This window comes from Phalacrocorax carbo, chromosome 1 (assembly GCF_963921805.1).
Source record: "Phalacrocorax carbo chromosome 1, bPhaCar2.1, whole genome shotgun sequence".
Classification (NCBI taxonomy): Eukaryota; Metazoa; Chordata; class Aves; order Suliformes; family Phalacrocoracidae; genus Phalacrocorax; species Phalacrocorax carbo.
The window spans coordinates 57,478,515-57,496,085 of record NC_087513.1 but is presented as its reverse complement, the minus strand read 5'-3'; the positions used below and the strand labels follow the sequence as shown (position 1 = coordinate 57,496,085).

General features: G+C 50.2%; 2 protein-coding genes across 4 annotated transcripts in view; one reads left to right on the top strand and one right to left on the bottom strand.

The window, feature by feature from the left end:
* Positions 1–146: 146 nt before the first annotated feature.
* MAFF (MAF bZIP transcription factor F) lies at positions 147–3,687 on the top strand. Of its 2 annotated transcripts, XM_064454590.1 has the most exons (4): positions 149–260; positions 416–511; positions 1,493–1,546; positions 1,629–3,687. In XM_064454590.1, the coding sequence occupies exons 3-4, from the start codon at positions 1,511–1,513 to the stop codon at positions 2,040–2,042; spliced, it is 450 nt and encodes a 149-aa protein (XP_064310660.1). In that variant the 5' UTR covers positions 149–260; positions 416–511; positions 1,493–1,510; the 3' UTR covers positions 2,043–3,687. The 2 variants fall into 2 exon arrangements, with proteins under 2 accessions (XP_064310667.1, XP_064310660.1); XM_064454597.1 differs by lacking the exon at positions 416–511 and having other exon boundaries at positions 147–260.
* A 1,028-nt stretch (positions 3,688–4,715) lies between these two features.
* The window catches only part of TMEM184B (transmembrane protein 184B), a 33,514-nt gene continuing 20,658 nt past the window's right edge, over positions 4,716–17,571 (bottom strand). The window contains exons 4-10 of one of the 2 annotated variants that reach the window (XM_064454568.1): positions 15,704–15,794; positions 15,100–15,175; positions 11,892–11,983; positions 11,425–11,594; positions 9,999–10,193; positions 9,080–9,103; positions 4,716–8,016 (exon numbers count right to left, since the gene is read on the bottom strand). In XM_064454568.1, coding sequence (XP_064310638.1) covers positions 7,775–8,016; positions 9,080–9,103; positions 9,999–10,193; positions 11,425–11,594; positions 11,892–11,983; positions 15,100–15,175; positions 15,704–15,794 — 890 coding nt within the window. In that variant the 3' untranslated portion in view covers positions 4,716–7,774. The remainder of the gene's footprint in view (positions 8,017–9,079; positions 9,104–9,998; positions 10,194–11,424; positions 11,595–11,891; positions 11,984–15,099; positions 15,176–15,703; positions 15,795–17,571) is intronic. The other variant, XM_064454577.1, reaches the window with a different exon arrangement.

The window sequence follows — 17,571 nt, the reverse complement described above, 5'->3', positions numbered from 1 at the left end:
CGCCGCGCCCGGGGAGGGGCGGACGGGGCGGGCGGGCGCGGAGAGAGCCACTGGCTCACGCCCGCCGCCATCCCGGAGAGGGGCGGAAAGACGGGGGGCGCCATCTTGGTGAGGGGCTCTTCTTAAAGTGGCAGCGGCACATTCCGCTGGGGTTGGGTGGGGGAGTTCTGGTCCTGGGTACGGCCGTTCTCCGGGCCTGCGTCACCCCAAAATTTGGGGGAAAGCCAGGAGTTTTGGAGAGGGACTACATTCATACCCCGGTATGTTTAATGCCCTGGTGGGGGTGTCACTCTGGGCGCTTTAAGGGCAGCGGCCTCTTTAAGAGCGGGGCCCGCCCCGCACGGCAGTGGTGGCGGCGGCGAGGGGCGGGGTGAAGGTGACGTCACCGCATGACTGTGTTTTTATGAATGAAAAGAATCCGCGGGTGAGTAATCGCGGGGGAGCGGGGCTGGAGGCGCCGCCCGACGGCCCGACCCGGCAGCGGCCCCGCGGGGACCAGCGCAGCCTCCCGGTAAGCACCGGCCGGGAATGGGGGGAGATACCCCCGCTGGGGCGTCTCCTCTGCTCCCGTCGCCGGTTCCCCTGTCGTCTCTCTCCGCGCGGGTCGGCCGGGGCGGCGGGGTCCGGTACCGGCTGGAGGCCGCTCCGCCGCCGGGACGGGGGGGAGCGGAGCGGGCGTCCCTGTTCGCGCTGTCCGTGTGTCCCCTCGCGGGTGCCGGGAGCCGCCGCCGTTGCTCCCTCAGTGGCGGCTCCCCGGCCCGGATTGCATCAGCTTCCAGCCGCCCCGAGCTCCACCTTCCCCTCCAGCCCCTCGCCTCCCGCGGGGAGCGCCCGGCCCGCTCTCCCCCGCCCTCGACCCGCCGGGGGCTCTGCTAACGGGGCGCGGGGCTCCCCGGGGTGGGGGGAGGCTGCTTGGCCGCAGCCCGGGTTCCCGTCCCCTCCCCACCTCCCCCTAAACCCAGGGACGGGGAGGGACCGGCCACTAGCCAGGGGACAGGCGCCGTTTCGGTGCCTGGTGCTCCTGGGGCTGCTGAATCACGGGGGAAGCCACTTCTCGCCCGGGAGCCCGCCGACAGTCCGACCCTTCCACGGGGAGCCGCGGGGGCGGCGCTGGTGTGGCACCTCTACGCGGGTCCCGCCCGGGTGGCTTCGCCACGGTTCCGTCCCGTGGGGGCTGTTGGTTTTACTTTCTTTTCGGCCTCGAGCGGATCTCGGCAGCCGGGCTGGGGCGTTCCGGGTCCCCTGGGCCGAGCAGCATCCCAGCCCCCTCGGGGCGGGATGAAGGAGGGATGGAAGGTTCAGCCTTCCCCTGTTATTATTATATTTTGCAGTCATTATTATTATTATCATTATTACTACGTACTTTTTTTAAAGGAGTAGGGATGAGTCATATGGCCGGCAGGGGGAACATGGGCAGGGGGCCAGCACCCGCTGTGCTGGGGCGGGGGGCACGGGCAGGCAGTAACCAGCTTCTCTCCTGGCTGCGCTGTAGGGCCAGCGTGAGGCAAGGATGGCTGCGGACGGGCTCTCCAGCAAGGCCCTGAAGGTGAGCACCGGTGGGACTCGGGAGTCAGTGGGGCAGAGGTCTGGTTTTGGGGGTCTCAGGCGACCGCCCCTCTCTCTGGCAGGTGAAGCGGGAGCTGGGGGAGAACACGCCGCTGCTGTCAGATGAGGAGCTGATGGGGCTGTCGGTGCGGGAGCTCAACCACCACCTGCGGGGCCTCTCCAAGGAGGAGGTGGCGAGGCTGAAGCAGCGCCGGCGGACGCTGAAGAACCGGGGTTATGCTGCCAGCTGCCGGGTGAAGCGCGTGTGCCAGAAGGAAGAGCTGCAGAAGCAGAAGATGGAGCTGGAGTGGGAGGTGGACAAGCTGGCCCGGGAAAATGCCGCCATGCGCCTGGAGCTCGACACGCTCCGTGGCAAGTACGAGGCCCTGCAGGGCTTCGCCCGCACCGTAGCTGCCCATGGGACCCCTGCCAAGGTGGCCACCGCCAGTGTCATCACCATTGTCAAGTCCGGTGCCAACCAGGCCGCCTATTCCTAGTGTCGGCCTCCATCCCCCGGCTGGGCACGGCCCCTCCGGGGCACCTTCCCCCATGAATTCCCTCCTATACCCTCCCTGACCTCCTTCCCACCAGGACCTGTGCCTAAAATCCTCCTTCTCCCATCCCTTGACATCCAGCTCCTCTGTGTAGGGAGAGCTGCCGTAGTGTGGGTGCTGGGGCAGAGGACAGGACCCCACTGGTGGCCCCTGCAGCCCCCTCCCCTCTGACCCATCCCCTGCTGCAGCCCCTGCATCTGGGCAGCGATCACCCTGGAGGGTGCAAGCAGGAGAGGGCGAGCCCATGCAGGCAGCATTAGGGAAGCATCCCACGTCTCCAAGCTGGCAGAAAAACACCAGGTGCCTCTTGATTTTTTGGGGGAGAGCTGAGTATGGGCCAGGCACTCACAGGAGCATGTGCCAGGAAACTGGGAGAGAGGTTTCACAGCAAGAGGCAGAAGGGATACGATGGAGAGGGGTGTTGGTATTGGCCCTGCAACTTGGACCATGGCTGGAGCAGGGAGGGAGGTGGCAGCATGGCTGGAACCTCTGGGGATGGAGATGGCAAGGGAAGGTGGCAGGTTCGAGAGGGGGAGAGAAAGTGGCTGCAGGTTGGTGCCTTGTAAGGGTGAGCGGGATGGGAAAGCGCTGTGGCAGCCTGTGACTGTGATGGGGGAGGGACCCTCGGGCAGGGGAGAGCTGGGTGACGTGAGTGGGTCAGCCCAGGCTGTCATACATAAAGGGGAGAAGCAGTGGTGCTATTTTATCTCTCTCCATGCACATCCTTCACGCCTCTTCCTGCCTACAGGACGCTCAGCCTGGCTGGCTGTGTGTCTCTGAAATGCAGCAGCACCGGCAGGAAGGAAGCGGAGGCAGCTGGAGCAGAGATAAACACTGTTTTGCTCTGCACAAGCCAGATTGTATGGCCCCACCAAGTGCTCCCTGGCGCCCCACTACCTACAAAGCCCACAGAAAGGTGCTCCTGGCTCCAGAGAGCCAGAGCTGTTGAGACAAAAATGGGTGAAGGTACAAGAGGTGGGAAGCAGGGGCAGAGCGCATCCCTGCTCCTGGGAGCTGCCTGGCAGGCAGGTAGGCTCCTCCCTACGTTTTTCCTCCAGCTTGGACACCAGTGTGGGACAACCAGGTCTTCAGCAGCCTGAAATGCTGGAGAAGAGTTGGAATTGCTAAATACAGGCAGCATAGGGTAACAGGAGGCAGACCCTTCTTGGCATCTGCCACTGTAGATGATCCCCCACCCCCACCCCTTTCTGCCCCTGCCTGGGTATTGCTATGCCAGCTGCCCTCAGCTGCAGCCTCCATCCCTCCCCAGAGAGAGGTGCCCGCTGCTCACGGAGGGGGCACTGTGGTTAGCATCCCCCCACCCCAACTCCTCTTGGGTTTATTTATTGCACGAACATAAGTTATTTTCACGTCCTCTTTGCCATTCTGCCTCTCGGCACAGCCAGGATGTTGGTACAGAGCCGTACTTTATATTTTATATATGCAAATCACATTTTATCTTATACTTATATAGAGCAAAAAAAAACTTATTTATTTTCTGACTTACAGTATGTGTCCTATCTGACTCCTCTGTATTTTGTAGACTTTAAAAATAAAGCAAGTTTGGTTGTTGTTTTTTTTTTCCACAGTGAGAGTGTGTTTGGTCATTCTTGAATTTCAGGACAGAGCTGCGTCTCAGTGAGACCAGGTTTCCTAGCTCCCTCTAGCTTTGTTGCATGGCATGTTCAAGAATGTGCTCAAAAAAGATGGGATGGGGGACAGCTCATAACTTCTTAGAACACCAATTTATAGTCTCTGGAAGAAAAGGGGCTCAGTAAGCAAGCTTAATGCTGAACATCATCCCCCAAAGCACTTGCTTTCAGGTGCAGTTCAGCTGTGTTCAATCAGCTTTTCCTAGGAAAGATAACACTTTTCCCTAGACAAATTCCTTCCAGGCTTCCCTCAGACATAGTGTGGGAGGACAGGTAGGTGCAATCAGGGCAGCTCTACCCAAAAATGTCCCTGCTGTGTGACCTCACTGCCTGACTCAGGAACAGCAAGGAATAAAGCAGGGAGCTCGTGTCTGTGGGTGGCAAAAGGGGAAGGAAGCATGGCAGGCGCCTTACCCGGAGGTGAAGCCCAACCTCCTCCCTGTGGGGAAAAGCCACCCTTCCTTGGAGGTGAGGTGGAAGTGATAGCATGTTCCCCTGGCACCCCGGCAGGCCAGGTCCCAGGCTTCTGGCAGCATGCAGAGCTCACATGATGGTTCTGTGTTTCATATTCACCTTCTCTCTCATCACTGCAAACTGCCCCAGCCCTACCACCGCTCATGGAAAAGCCCGGAGCTGCCATTTGCTGGGGCCCATGTCAGAAAAAGCAGTCCCCCTTTTCCCCTCGGTGTTTCACACTGAGCACCCAAGAACATGACTCGTCTCAAGGTTTTTGACAATGGATTCTGCTCCTGCTTTGGGCCACCAGTCATGTGTTAGCCTCAGGCTGCTGTAGAGCTGCTTCTCCATCAGCTCCTGCATACACAGACAGTGTGAAGCTTTTCCTCTTGAGGACTAGGAAGATGACGACACACTGACCCACTAAGCCTCAGCCCCTGCAACGAGCAAAAACTCAAAATCAGTTCAGAAATGACACCCAGACAGCATCACACAGAGGCAGCTTAAGTACAATCTATATTATCTCTATATTTTTATTTGTCATCATATTTGCTCATTTCTGCAGAGTATAACGTCACAAAGACCAAAATAGAGAGAGCGGCTTGTCGCTGAGCTCACGTCAGTTAAACACGATAGGTACAAAACTAGGTGACTCTGTCTTATTTATCATACATTTTTTTCATTTATATACAAAGAACTACTCTATATGGAAAAATAATAAACAAGTCCCATGGGTATGTTACATGGTAAACAAGAAGGAAGGAAGGAAGGAAGAAGGGAAGCAGGTGAGGGAGAGCAGCTCCAAGGGCCTACTCCTGGAACCAACACATTTGTTGAGGCCCTGAGCTACTGCAAATAGACCTGCCAGACCAGGGATGCCTTGGTCTCAAGCTCTGGGTCTTGTATTTGTTCCACCAAGCCAGACTGGCTTCAGAATCAGTCCTTCCTCTGGCACTTACCTGTTGTGAGGGAGAGCAGGAAGCTCAGAGATGATTTTGTGTGGTGTTAAAAAATATATATATATATTCATATATATAAAAATTATAATGCATGGCAGCTGGCTGTTGTTTGGGTGCTAGTTCTTCATCAGGCTTTTTCAAAGGCAGCTAGTGCAAAAGGGTTACACTTTAAACCACTACATACAGGAAGCTTTAAGAATATCCAGATCCCCTGCACAGCATAAATATGCAGCACACATTTCAAAGTAATTTTTAAAAAATGCGTCCCCAAGCCCCAGTCACTTTCAGCGGGGCAATCCCAGAGATTTCAGATCTTGGCCACCCAACAAAGATTGGGGACAGTCACCAATTAAGTGACACTGGGACATCATCAAGGCCTACAAATGCCTTGGGGAGGAAGGGATCATGTCCCACGCCCCACTAACAGAGAGGGGAAGTTTAAAATAAATACGTCACGCTAAAGGACTATTAATCAAAGCCATGGAAGATGGAAGCCATTCAATCTTCAGCCTTGCTTTCCCGGCAGCTTACAGCATGAGGAAAAGGAGTTTTACACCAAGCCCACACAAAGCCTGGCAGACAGTATTTGCATGTCCATTTAAGCAGCGACGGATTTAGGAAAAGCAGTAACTAACTGCGTGGCATCACGGGATGTAAGTGGGGAAATCCAGCAGCTTCTCTGCTGCTGGATCCACTGACCCTGCTTCCATCCAGCTCCCTCAAAGTGGCAAGTATGGAAGGAGACACTGTCCTTACGCCTTCCCCCATCTTATCCTCACAGTAGGGAGCAAGCCCTTTTCCCCCTGCTCCCAACCACGAGATTCCAGCAGGGGCGCTGAGGAAATGAGGCGTTCTTTGCTCACAGTCACTTCTGAGAAAGTGAATTAGCAAGCACACAAAACGGGATACAAGAGGAAAGGTGAACTCCAGACAGTAAACCAGACCCCAGTTCTTCCAGCAGAGCAATGAGGGGCAATCTGGAAACGTGCAGGTCTGCTGATGGCAGGGCAGGCATCAAGGGGGAGAGGAACAGAGGAACTACAGCCAAGAACATAGTGACTTGCTCCAACCTCTCCATTTTGCATCCTGCTTGGGAGTAGGGGCATCTGATCTATGGCACTTGAATGTGCTCCCCCCTCCTCCCCTAGACAATTTTAAGCAAGCAAGAGGCATTTCCTGGCCCCTGAATAGATCTACAGAGGGATCATTTATATTTTGGCTCCACTAAATACCTGGGGGCCAATCCAAAATCCAACAAAAGCAAGGGGAAGCTGCTTTTCTCACTCCTGTGGATGCTGGCTCCACCCTTGATAGCATCACTATTGCTGCAGGGCCTGTGAAGGGTGCAGAAGCAGCAGCAACTGCTGCCTGGGAAACTAAGAGGGATAATTTTAACCAGCCAGGTCATGTCAGGTTTCAAGTCTGCTCCAGTTTGGCCCCAAACAGCTATGGAGATAAAAAGCAAAGGAGTGTGCAACATCCCTTCCTGAATATTCTAGCCAAAGGGCAAAGCTTGTGCAGCTCACAGGGGAAGTCAGTGATGACAAGCATGGGGAGAGCTAGCTCTGAGAGACCAGGACCTGCTTTGAAAGCTACCTGGTGCAATCCACACCTTTAAGAGGGGCAGCTATGTTGGTGGGGGACAGGAAACAAGAAATAGAAACATTTTAGTGTTTATATATCTTCCTTTCCTAAAGAGGGATGAAAGGGCCAGAGCTTTACAAACTTCCACCACCCATCATGGCCAGTCCTCAGTCTTGTTAGCAGGAGACAGACACTCCAGGGAGGCTTCTTGCCACAGGAACACAGGGGAGATGAGAAGCTTGGACTCCTGGTGATTAGAAAACCCCACCCTTGTGAGACAGTAATTCCATCCCTGCTGAGCTTCAACAAGCATCAGCTTTGATGGGGAGCAGGGGGACACAGGGAGTGGAAGAAGAGGAAGAAAGTCCTGTCCTTTTTCCCCTCGTTCACTCAAGTACAGGACTGCACAACCAGGTGCTTAGGAGGGTGGGGGCAGATGTTCCTTGCTAAGTATTCAAGGCGATGGCTACAGAGGGACCAATGTCTGGTCTGGTCCTCAGGAATGCTTATGGCCAAATCCTAATCCCATTTCCCAAGGATCACAGAGATGTTAGTATTGGGGAGCAAGCTGTACCTATATCAACCAGTCAGGAAGAGGAATACAAAGCAGTTGCATTGTCCAGTTGGGAAAAAAGAAAAAAAAAACCCAACCAAAAAAAAGAAAAAAGAAAAAAACCCAACCAAACCATTTTTGGCCACAACTCTGGGCTCTGGCCAGTCACGCTCCACACCAAGCTGGGCAGGTGTGGGAGGCCAGAGCCCTAAACCCTGGAGCTTTGCTTCAATTAATTCCAGGTGATTGCTGCTGTACGGAATGGCCTCGAGGATGGAGTCCTGGCCATTCCCCCACCTCTGCACTGCTCATCATGTCCATACCCACAAAAGCTAATGGCAAGCGCCCACTTCTGCAACCTGCACTCTCTAGGAAGTGATACGGCTTGCACGTTTCTGCTTCAATAAATTAAAAAAAAAAAAAAAAAAACAACAGAAGACGGAAAATCACAGCCTGTGCTGGCAGTTTCTCCTAGAACTCATCATCAGAGCTCAGCAAGAGGGTCTTCTCATTGTCACGGGCACCCGAGCAGCTGTGGGAGCGTGAGATAACGTGACTGCCATTGCGCCACGGTGGACCATGCTCCAGCGTTGACTGCTGGGTGTACTGCTGGTAGGCTGGGGAGAAGTTGTGGATCGCATCTTGGACAATGTCATGGGGGTTCATGGTCTCCTTGAGGCTGCTGGAGATGCTCTTCATGGGAGCACAGCGACCTGTTGGGGTAAGACAGGGAGGGACAAGTGAAGAATACTGCTGCCTTCTCCCATGCCCCTTAACATGAAGGTAAAGGAGAACAGGGAACATGCACTCCTAGATGCTGCAGAAATTACTTTACAGACTTCCTTAAGCAGCTGCTGAGGAAATACCACACAAATGGTGTCAAGTTTTACCAGTACTGCTCCTAAATCCAGTCAGTGCTAGCCAAATGAACCCACCTCAGCACCAAATGGGGGACATGCCATGAGAATGGGACATACCCACAGTGACAACCTACATTACACACTATCTGTGTTGGCTTGGGTGTGCAGCGAAGACAGTCAGGTAGGAAGGTGCTCCTGTAAAGGGTTTCAGAAGACAAAAAACTAAGGAAATTCTAAAAATATAGGAGAAATGGAATTTGCCATTTCTACTCACTGGAAATTAGACTGATAGGCAGTATCGAAGTGCCCACAGAAAACAGATCGTAAAAGTGGAAAGCAGCGCAAAGGAGAAAAAGGAGGGGGACAGTACTAGAGGCAGAACCACCCCACGGTGGAAGGTATCACAGCGATACGGCAAAGGAAGAAATAGTTGGAGATTGTCCCACCCAAAAGCTGAGCACAGAGGAAGGCTGTGTGTCCTTCTAGGAGCTGCAATTTCTCATCGCTTCTAGGTCCCATTGCCAGCATGGGCTTCTGGCTCTGCTCAGTACCGGGGATGAGCTCCCCAAACAACCAAAGCATGGTGATCATCTGTGGCAATTACACAAGTGAAGCGAGGCTGGGGTGAGAGATCAAACAAGCTCCTTTGAGAGCCTGTGCAACTCTTTGGAAAGAGATTCACACAGTCCTGACAGAAACGCTCTAAAGCTAGATGTTATGCTACCACCCATGGGGCTGTTTTACAGCTTATGATCCAGACAACACTAACGCAGCTGTGTGAGGCAGTCTAGTTACAGACCTACAAGGAAGGGGGACCAAGGGACAGAGCAGGCAGTAGGCAGGCTGAGAATCAGGACAGGAGAGCATCCCAGTTAAAAACGAATGGAGACAAACACACAGAGCATGCTGTACCTACCGTATGGCCCATATGATGGAACAGCTGCGTCAGGGACCAGTGGCCAAAGCAAGGGAAGAGATAAAAGGGAGAGGAGAGAGACAGAGAAAGAGAGAGAGAGAGAGAGAGGAAATAACAAGAACTGAACAAGACCCACTACCAAAACATCCCCCACTGTAGTGGCCAGCAGTTTACCTTTTCATCACCCACACATCTCATCTCCCCCAGCTGCGACCACTGTCCTTCCAAAACCTCTGGGGCTGGCTGGGACAGAGGGATCATCTACATGAACACTACCCAAGTGCTGCTGTCTTCCTACACCTCAGCACAGACTCTCCCCAGCAGGAAGGAACCCCTTTATTTGGAGAACACTGAATGTACTTGCATAGACTAGACATGAGAACCCCCTTTTCCCAGATGTAACATCCACCTCCCTCTTCCCTGGAATAGGACTTCTAGCAGCCCAGTCCTCACAAAGTCATTACAGGAAGATCCTCCTCCTCCAAGCAAAACATATTGTCAAAGCACAGGCTCATCTTCCTGAGCCAGATTCAAAACAGAGCCTGTTTCAGGCCCTGTCCCTCCTGCCTTCAGTCTGTTGCACAATCTGGAGCAATGGAGTTCCCCTGTGGGGAGACAGGAAGGAGGACAAACCCACTCTACCAAAAGGATGCAACTTCTTGCAGCCCTCAGGTCTGCAACAAGCTGTCGTGGGTGGCATACTGGGGAACTGAAAAGGGAACAACGCAATTCAAGCAAGGTTTCTGCCCTGCAGAGCCATTGCACAATGAATCTGTTCAGACACCATGGAGGAGGGGATGTGATGTTTTTCAGGCATTCAGGCTGGAAGTCATATCAGTGTATTGGCTGCCAGAGGAACCAGTCTCCACCCAGTCTCACTACCAAATAGACATGCCATATGCATTGACATATTTCCTACCTTGGGCATCAAGTCTCTTGTCCACATACACCTTGTATGTGAAGGCATGGCGCAGGGCGATGGCTGCAAAGAACATCTCCACGCAAATGATGAAGTCCTGATACCCAGCAGCTACTGTGCCTTCACCTACAGACACGCTGGCAGAGTGGATTTTGGGGATGGCACCACACTTCTCCAAGATGGCCAACAGCATCCCTAAACAAAGAAACAAACTCATGTAAATGTGAAGAAAACACTATCGCATGCTAACCGTAAGGAACGGAAATAGCTGTCTGTGCTATATGTCCTAAATGCAAACCCATTTAACACAGGAACTATAAACAGAACACGCTAGATACTCCTATCTACACTCACCTGTATGACAGAGAAAGGAGCAATAAATAAGACAAATATGTTTAAGCAAAGAATGTTCAAACACTGACCCTCTTCTACTCTCAACCGACGCATAATCTGTGGAATTAGCTGCTGCAGGACTTAAGTCCAAAAGGTTAAGAAGAGTCAGGTATTTCTGTGAGCACTTCTGTGATCTCAGCACTTCCACTAGCTAGAGCAAAAACTGAAGCAACAGAGCATATCATTTAAGCATAAAGTGGTTTCGAAACACCACTGCAAGAAAGATGTTTCTCCCTGTTCATAGCCAGGTGGCTGAAGAATTCCAGAGAAGGCAGAAAGCATGTGACCAGATGGCTCAAGATAATAAACTAGACAGCTTATTAGTTTGTCTGTAGACAGGGAGGGTGGGCCATACTCCAACAGCCTAAATTCCACCTAACTTCCTACTCAATTAGCCTTTGAAGTGCAACTCAATAAACCTAAGTAGGGCACTAAACAGGGAAATGCTTAGAGCCAATTAGTAAGAAGCACTAAGCTTAGGTAGAATTTCAGCTTTCTGAATGTGCCTCTGCATCATGTGTACATATTCTGAATGTCCTTCCGCTTGTTCAGCGGCAGTTCTGTGGCAGCACACACCGTGTTCAGCCAGCTTGCTGCTTCACATGAATCACAGACATACCATTAACATTTTATTTATAGAGCACTGGGAAAAAAAAGTACTAAAAATTTTTAGATGTGCCACTTTAATCAATAAAATGGCAGCACACAGATAAAATGTTGGCAGCTTGTGCTTTATGATTGTTCCAGGAATGCAAAGGACTCTTCATCCAAACAGCTGATTTTGCCAGGCAGATATGCGTGTGCACGTGCACATGCACAGGGATAGTAAGGATTCAGGGTCATGGAAACAAAGACAAAAATTAGCAAAACACGTTTCCCAGAGAAAAGCATTGAAAGACTACAAACCAAATATAATAATAACAATATAGAAAGACATTCTGGCTCTTAATCAGCATCTGCTTTATCAACCCTAGTGTCTGAGCACCTGCAGACAGCTCTTCGTGCCTACCAGGGGAAGGGAAAAGCAGCTCACCTTGCCAGAAGGACAGGAATATGACAGACTTCACCATGAAGAACTTGAGGACTGGGCTGTAGGGACTGAGAAGCTCACGTGTGGCGAAGTAGAAAAGGAAGAGGGCATACAGCGCCAGGCTGACAGAGATGTTGTAGATGATCGTCACATAGAGGTAGCCACTGCTTACGCTGGAAAGAGAAGACACATGAATGCCTGAAATTTCAGCATGATCTTTTCCCCATGCTGCTGTCACTGGTGAGTTCTAACACTCTCTTTCCTTCCTGCCCCCCCGCCCCATTTCACACCCCCCCATCCAAGGTAGAAAAAACTTGAAACCAACAGGCTTACCCCTGCCCTCTTTTCTCATGTGCATATTCAACCTGTGTTGTCCCCCTGCCTTCTCCCACAGCCCAGCATACACATGGACCAGAAGCAAAGTTGGGCAGAGAAGGGCCAAGGCTTGCATGCTAGACAAACAAACTTACTCAAAGTCACCATCCTGGTACTTGCCGAAGGCCTGAAGGATGACTGTGCTGATCGCCATGAGGGGCTTCACCACACAGAACTGCAGGGTTGCCTACAGGGATGAGAGAGGAGGAATGAGAAGGCAGGAGGTGCAAGAGGCAAAGTTCCCAAACCAGCACCATGATGGAGTGTCCACTGGGACAACCCAGCAAGGCAACATAATCCAGCCCCAACAAGGAGTCTGACCCTGCCGCTTGCTAATCGATTGTGCTTGCGGACTGCAGCACCCAAAAGAAGATAGAGGAGATTCAGAAGTAGTATGTGTGCTATCTACTTCTCCAGAATGGGAAGAAAAACCTCTCTGTGGGTTGCTCCTAGAAGCTGCTCAGCTGCTTTCTTCCAGAGCTGTTCTTCATAGGCTGTGCTGCAGCATATTTATGCACAGTAACAGTACAAAAAAACAAAAAAATCCCACACTTGCTATGGTAAGGACACAGCAAGTTTAACAAAGGGATACTGGGGAAGGGAAGCAAACTTCAATCCATAGTTGCCATAAAACTAGGCAAGAAGGTCCCTGGATAGGAGGGGAACCCAGGTCTCCAAGGAGGAACTTTGACAACTGCCACCGTATTAAGGCATTCTGTACACACAGAGATGTGTGTTGCCAGACAGAAGTTAAGAGCTATTCTGTTGTCACCCACACAACCTTTATTGAATCTCCCCAAAGGCTCTGTGGCACTTGGGATCAGCTGTATCCTTTCTGCCAGTATAAATCACTGCTCCTGTTGGGATGACTTTTCACTCAAAGCCACCCCATTCTTCATCTTCCTGGAGACACTGAACTTCAAGGTCCTAAGAGAGCAGAGGGTTGTGACCTAAAAACATCACCTGTGTCTCCCCGAAGGAGGCTGGAAGAGCCTGGGCAGGTGCTGACCTGCGCACACGTGGGGAGGGCTGTGTATGAAAAGAAGGCAAAACCAAACAGGAATAATTGCTTTGGATACGATGCAATTTGTTAGTGGTCATAAGACTTCAAGGAGATTAAAAACCCCAGCACATGCCAGTTAGTGAGTCACTGTAAATATGTGAACTGGAAAAGGTCAAGCTAATTGGTAAACAACTCCGTCCTCTGAGCTTCCTCTCCTTCCAATCTGGGGATGTTTTAACCATTTCCCTGCATGTCCTATTTTTAGTTGCTTCCCTAGAAGATGCTACAGCATACAGGAAGCACATGGATATTGTGTGACCCGTCTGTGAGGGTCACCAGACACAGACCAAGCAAAGAATCTTGATCAAGACATCTTTAAGGAAGCAACTGTCCAGTTTTTACACCACAGCCACCAGCATACCACCCGACTGCTGGAGGGCTGCAGGCAATGCAGGCAGACTGACTGACCCACAGCAGGCACCTGCCTGAGAACAGCTTGGGGTGGGGGTAAAGATGGAAAGGAGGAATGGTTATAAGATGCAGATTCCTTCAACATGAAAGGGGTTGGAAAGAGCAGAAAATGGACAGGTGGTGGCAGGAGGCAACAGGAGCACTGGAGATGCTGAGAGCAGGGATAAAATGGACAAGGTGCTCCCTTCCAGCATGTTCCTCTTCCTAATCACTATGATGGTGGATACTGCACAGATCAGCACTGAGATCTGCTCTGCTGCCCTTTTGCACCAAACTACCCAGGAATTTGCCTTGAAAGGTCTTCCTTGGCAATCCTGGAAGTCTAGAAGTGCTAGAAAGTCAGCCTTGGTGCTGAAGATTTCTCACCAAGGCAACATTTAAGCTCGAGCCAAGAAGGACGGAAGTACTTAAACATCCTTTTGCAAGACACCTCCCTCACAGCCTCTACAGCAGAGTGAGCAGCTTGCAAAGGGCAGGCCTGACTAGGAGAACTGCTGCCAGATAGCAGCAAAGCAAAAGCAAAATATCCACCTAAGCCTGAGTTACCACGTGAGCTGGGGATTTGTGGAAGCAGGCAGAATCCGTCCCCCCAAAAGTACTTCTTGTCTTCATTGGTGTGAAAAAACTTTCCAAACACAGCCAGGTGCAACCCATGTGGAGATAACTGCCAGAGGCCATGGGACATGAGAAGCAAGAGGTCTAAGGGAAATTATTTCTCCAGCACTCATTCACCTCGATGGGTGTTATACGTGCTTAAGACATATTTAAAAGTTAAAAGCTAACATTAGGAGCAAGAAGAATAGATAATGCATCCAGTCAAACACAGGTTGTTTAAATGAATCTCCAGAGAAACAAGTGAAGCAGCATACTGATAGCAGCTTAGAAAATAAAGTATCAGGGAGGAAAACAGGAAAGCCACGAGGAAAGAATATGTGACAGAGACAAACAGAACAGAGAAAGGAAAGATGTGGTCCTTTGGAAAAGGCCAATCGTGCTGCAGAGATTAACACTGGATATTACTATGAGGCTGCATTGTACCTTTGATGTTCCTGCATATTGCTAACACATAGATGTGGCACGATGGGGAGGAGAAGCCAGGGCAGATCACTAGACCCAGTGACTGGAATTACAGTGACCTGAGCCCTTTCAAAGAACCAGACCTGCTTCATGCTGTCTCCAGAGAAACCTCATGTGTCCATTTCAGCAAGCGAGCAAAGCCTTGAAATAAACCTGCTGTTTCATGGCAGCCAGAGGTGACTGACCTGGGATGAGCAGACGACGACTGTATCAAGGTTTAGATCTCCCCCACTCCCTCCCCCTCGACATACCCAATTCAGCACAGACAGATACACATGGTGAGCAATACTTGGTTGCTCCTACTAAGTGTTGTGTCATGCTTAACCTCCACCCCCTCCTCAACTCCAAACCACAACAGCAGCACTGGGAATTCAGGAGGCTGCTACACAACTGGAGGTTTCTGCAACATAACACAGCCATCAATTTCTTAAAGTTGGGACCTCTGCAATCCAGAAAGGGAAGAGGAAATCAGAATTTCTTCCCAGGGCTAACATCAGATCCAGAAGATAAATTCGGTCTTTTACTAAGGCCTTCCTGATGCAGGGTTGAGTACAAAATGTTAAGATCATTCAATACAAACAAAACAACCCGAAACACCCCCTCTTCTCAGCAGTCTGCAGGCCTCTAAAAACAATATTACATACCCCGTCAAAGGAGTGCTCATCTTAAAAGTTTAGGAGCAAAAGGTACCATTGCCACCCACCCACACTTCATTAATTTCTAGAGGATGGCACAGTTCCTCCAGCCCGTACCTGTTTGCAGAACCTCAGGAATCCAATCGAATAGGTCTTTCCCCACAGGCAGCAAGTCCCGTAAACACAGCTGGACCTGAAAGAGCCAACACAAGATGACAGGGTTCAGAAGGAAGATTTAGGCTAGAGTGCAAGATTCCTACCCTTTTTGTCTACCTCTGTAGCAAAGTTGCAGGACTGGTGCTTTCTCCAACCACAGTTATAGTTGCAGCCATACCCACTTTCAGACACATGTTTAAAACAACATCCTGACTCCACACTCCAATTTTTTTTTCCTTTGTAACTGAGCAGCATGGGAGAAACACAGATCCTAGAGAAAGCACACACAACCAACTGAAGACAGAAAAGATTTAAAGGAGGAAAAGGGAATAAGAAAAGAAACAAAGGAGTAGGCAGGTGTCCAGAAAAGCTGTGATTCAGTCCTTCCCTAAGAGAATGTGAGCAGCCTGATCTGTCTCAGAGCAGGGTACTGGTAAATCATCACCATCACCCAGTCCCAGCAGACATTTGCCACCTGACACAGTTTTTCAGGGCAGGGATAGAGGCACGGTAGATGAACACAGGAGGAGGAGAGCGTCATGCTGTAAGCACAATAAATACTCACTCAATTGGTTTCCCTCTGATCTCAGACATGATGGAGCTCTCCCCTCCCAAGTACTCATAGCAGAGGCTGAGAAAGTTGTATATTACAAAGGCTGCAAAGACATCAATCAGAGCAAAATGACAACCAACTTCAAAACAGGTGCAAGTACCAAGAGTACAGGCAACAGACCAAATATTAGCAGCGACTGCTTACGCAGCATCTTTCCCTTCAAAGCACTCCAAATTATTTTCACTGCATTTATCTTCCTATCACAGCACTCACAAGACTATCTGAACTGGAGTTTGGCCAAGGTCCCAGGCCAGTTCCATGACTCATGCCAAAAGGGTCACAGGACCATTTAAAACTGTGGTCAGTCTCTGTTTTACTTGGCATCTGTAAGATGCCATTCTTTAGAGGGTTCCTGTGCATTATTCCAGGACATTACGCTGGTACTAAATAATTTGGAAAAGTCATCTCTGATCCATCAACCATATCTTATCTCCTGTATTTAACCTTTTAGGTGAAGAACACAACTTCTCTCTCCAAGGTAACCAGACTACAGACACAAGGGTTGGAGAAACAGAGGGTTTTTACCAATCAGTGAGACTCTGTTTTCAGGCCTGGTAGAGATTTTTGAAAAACAGGTTCTGTGTTTTATTTCTCCAGAAAGCTGTAATTTCTTGTGTACTGAACAGTCTTCTCCTTGGACCACCTCTTTTCTGCCTTCCCCAGCGACCTGATACAGATGAGGAAGAGCCTTCTCAGACTAATACTCTGCCTCATTTCAAGTCTCTTCAAGGCTCAGTTCTGCTGATACATATAAACCGAGGTGAAGACACTGTGGGGAGGGCTCTCATCCTAACTACAGACATGTTTCCTTTCCGTGGGATCCAAACCCACTTAAGCGTGCATGGAGTAAGCCTGTACATGCCCTGTCTGCCACTTTCTTCACTTGTTGTAATCGCTGTTGGACCCTTATATGGTTGTGAGATTTTTAGGGCAAGGACTGTACTCCTAAGTTTGTCACATACAGCCTTGGGCAAAATGACAGACCAGGTGACCCTTCTTTCAATGTTATTTTCTATGATAGCCTGTATCTGGACATTTCCTGGAATGCCAACACCCAAACTCTGGTTTTGGCCCCAGGCATTGACATAATACAAAGAGAAAATAACTTGGAATGGAAACAGAAGTCTCAAGGAACTTTGAAATAAGAACAAAAGCCTAATAAGGTACAGTGCTGAGAAGGTGACCTCACCAAGCAGTCAGTTATTAGACCTGAGGTCAATTTTCCCACATGGATGAACTTCCAAAGTCAAAGACAGACATCAACTTTAATTCTTCTACAGGCATCCAAACTATGCCCTGGAAAAGAGGTACTCAGTGCTCCCCAAAATGCTCATAGTCTTAAAGCATTATGTTTATGGCTTGTAGATGTGCCTAGTTGGCAAGAATGCTACAGCACATAAAAGCCAGTGGTATACCTGCTTCTATGTACGTAATTGGGATATTGTTATTCCATCTGTAATCCTCATTACTGAACAAAGTTAGGCATGTTCACACAGCAATGATTTTGCGAAAGCCTTAATTAGGCGAGAAAACACCAACAATGGAAAACTTATTTAAATAACTGTGGTAACCCCTTTTGCCTGCAATTCAGCTGACAGCACCCAGAGGAAGAAAAGCTGAGCTTTTCCTGTTGTCCTCCAGTGTCCCCTCGCCTCTGATGTGGTCATTACAATACCAGCTGCCCATTCCACAAGCACTAGGGAAGAGATGACATCAGAGGGGAAGAAAAAAAGAAGAAAAAAAAAAAAAAGAGGAGGGAGAAATGTCTGCCCCTCCATCCCCACAAGATATGAGTGCTAACTATCAAAGTTCACCACACC

Coding starts and splice junctions, on each gene's coding strand:
- MAFF (XM_064454597.1), top strand. CDS start 1,511: ATGGCTGCGGACGGGCTCTCCAGCAAGGCCCTGAAG. Junction 1,547..1,628: donor TCTCCAGCAAGGCCCTGAAG/GTGAGCACCGGT, acceptor TCTCTCTGGCAG/GTGAAGCGGGAGCTGGGGGA.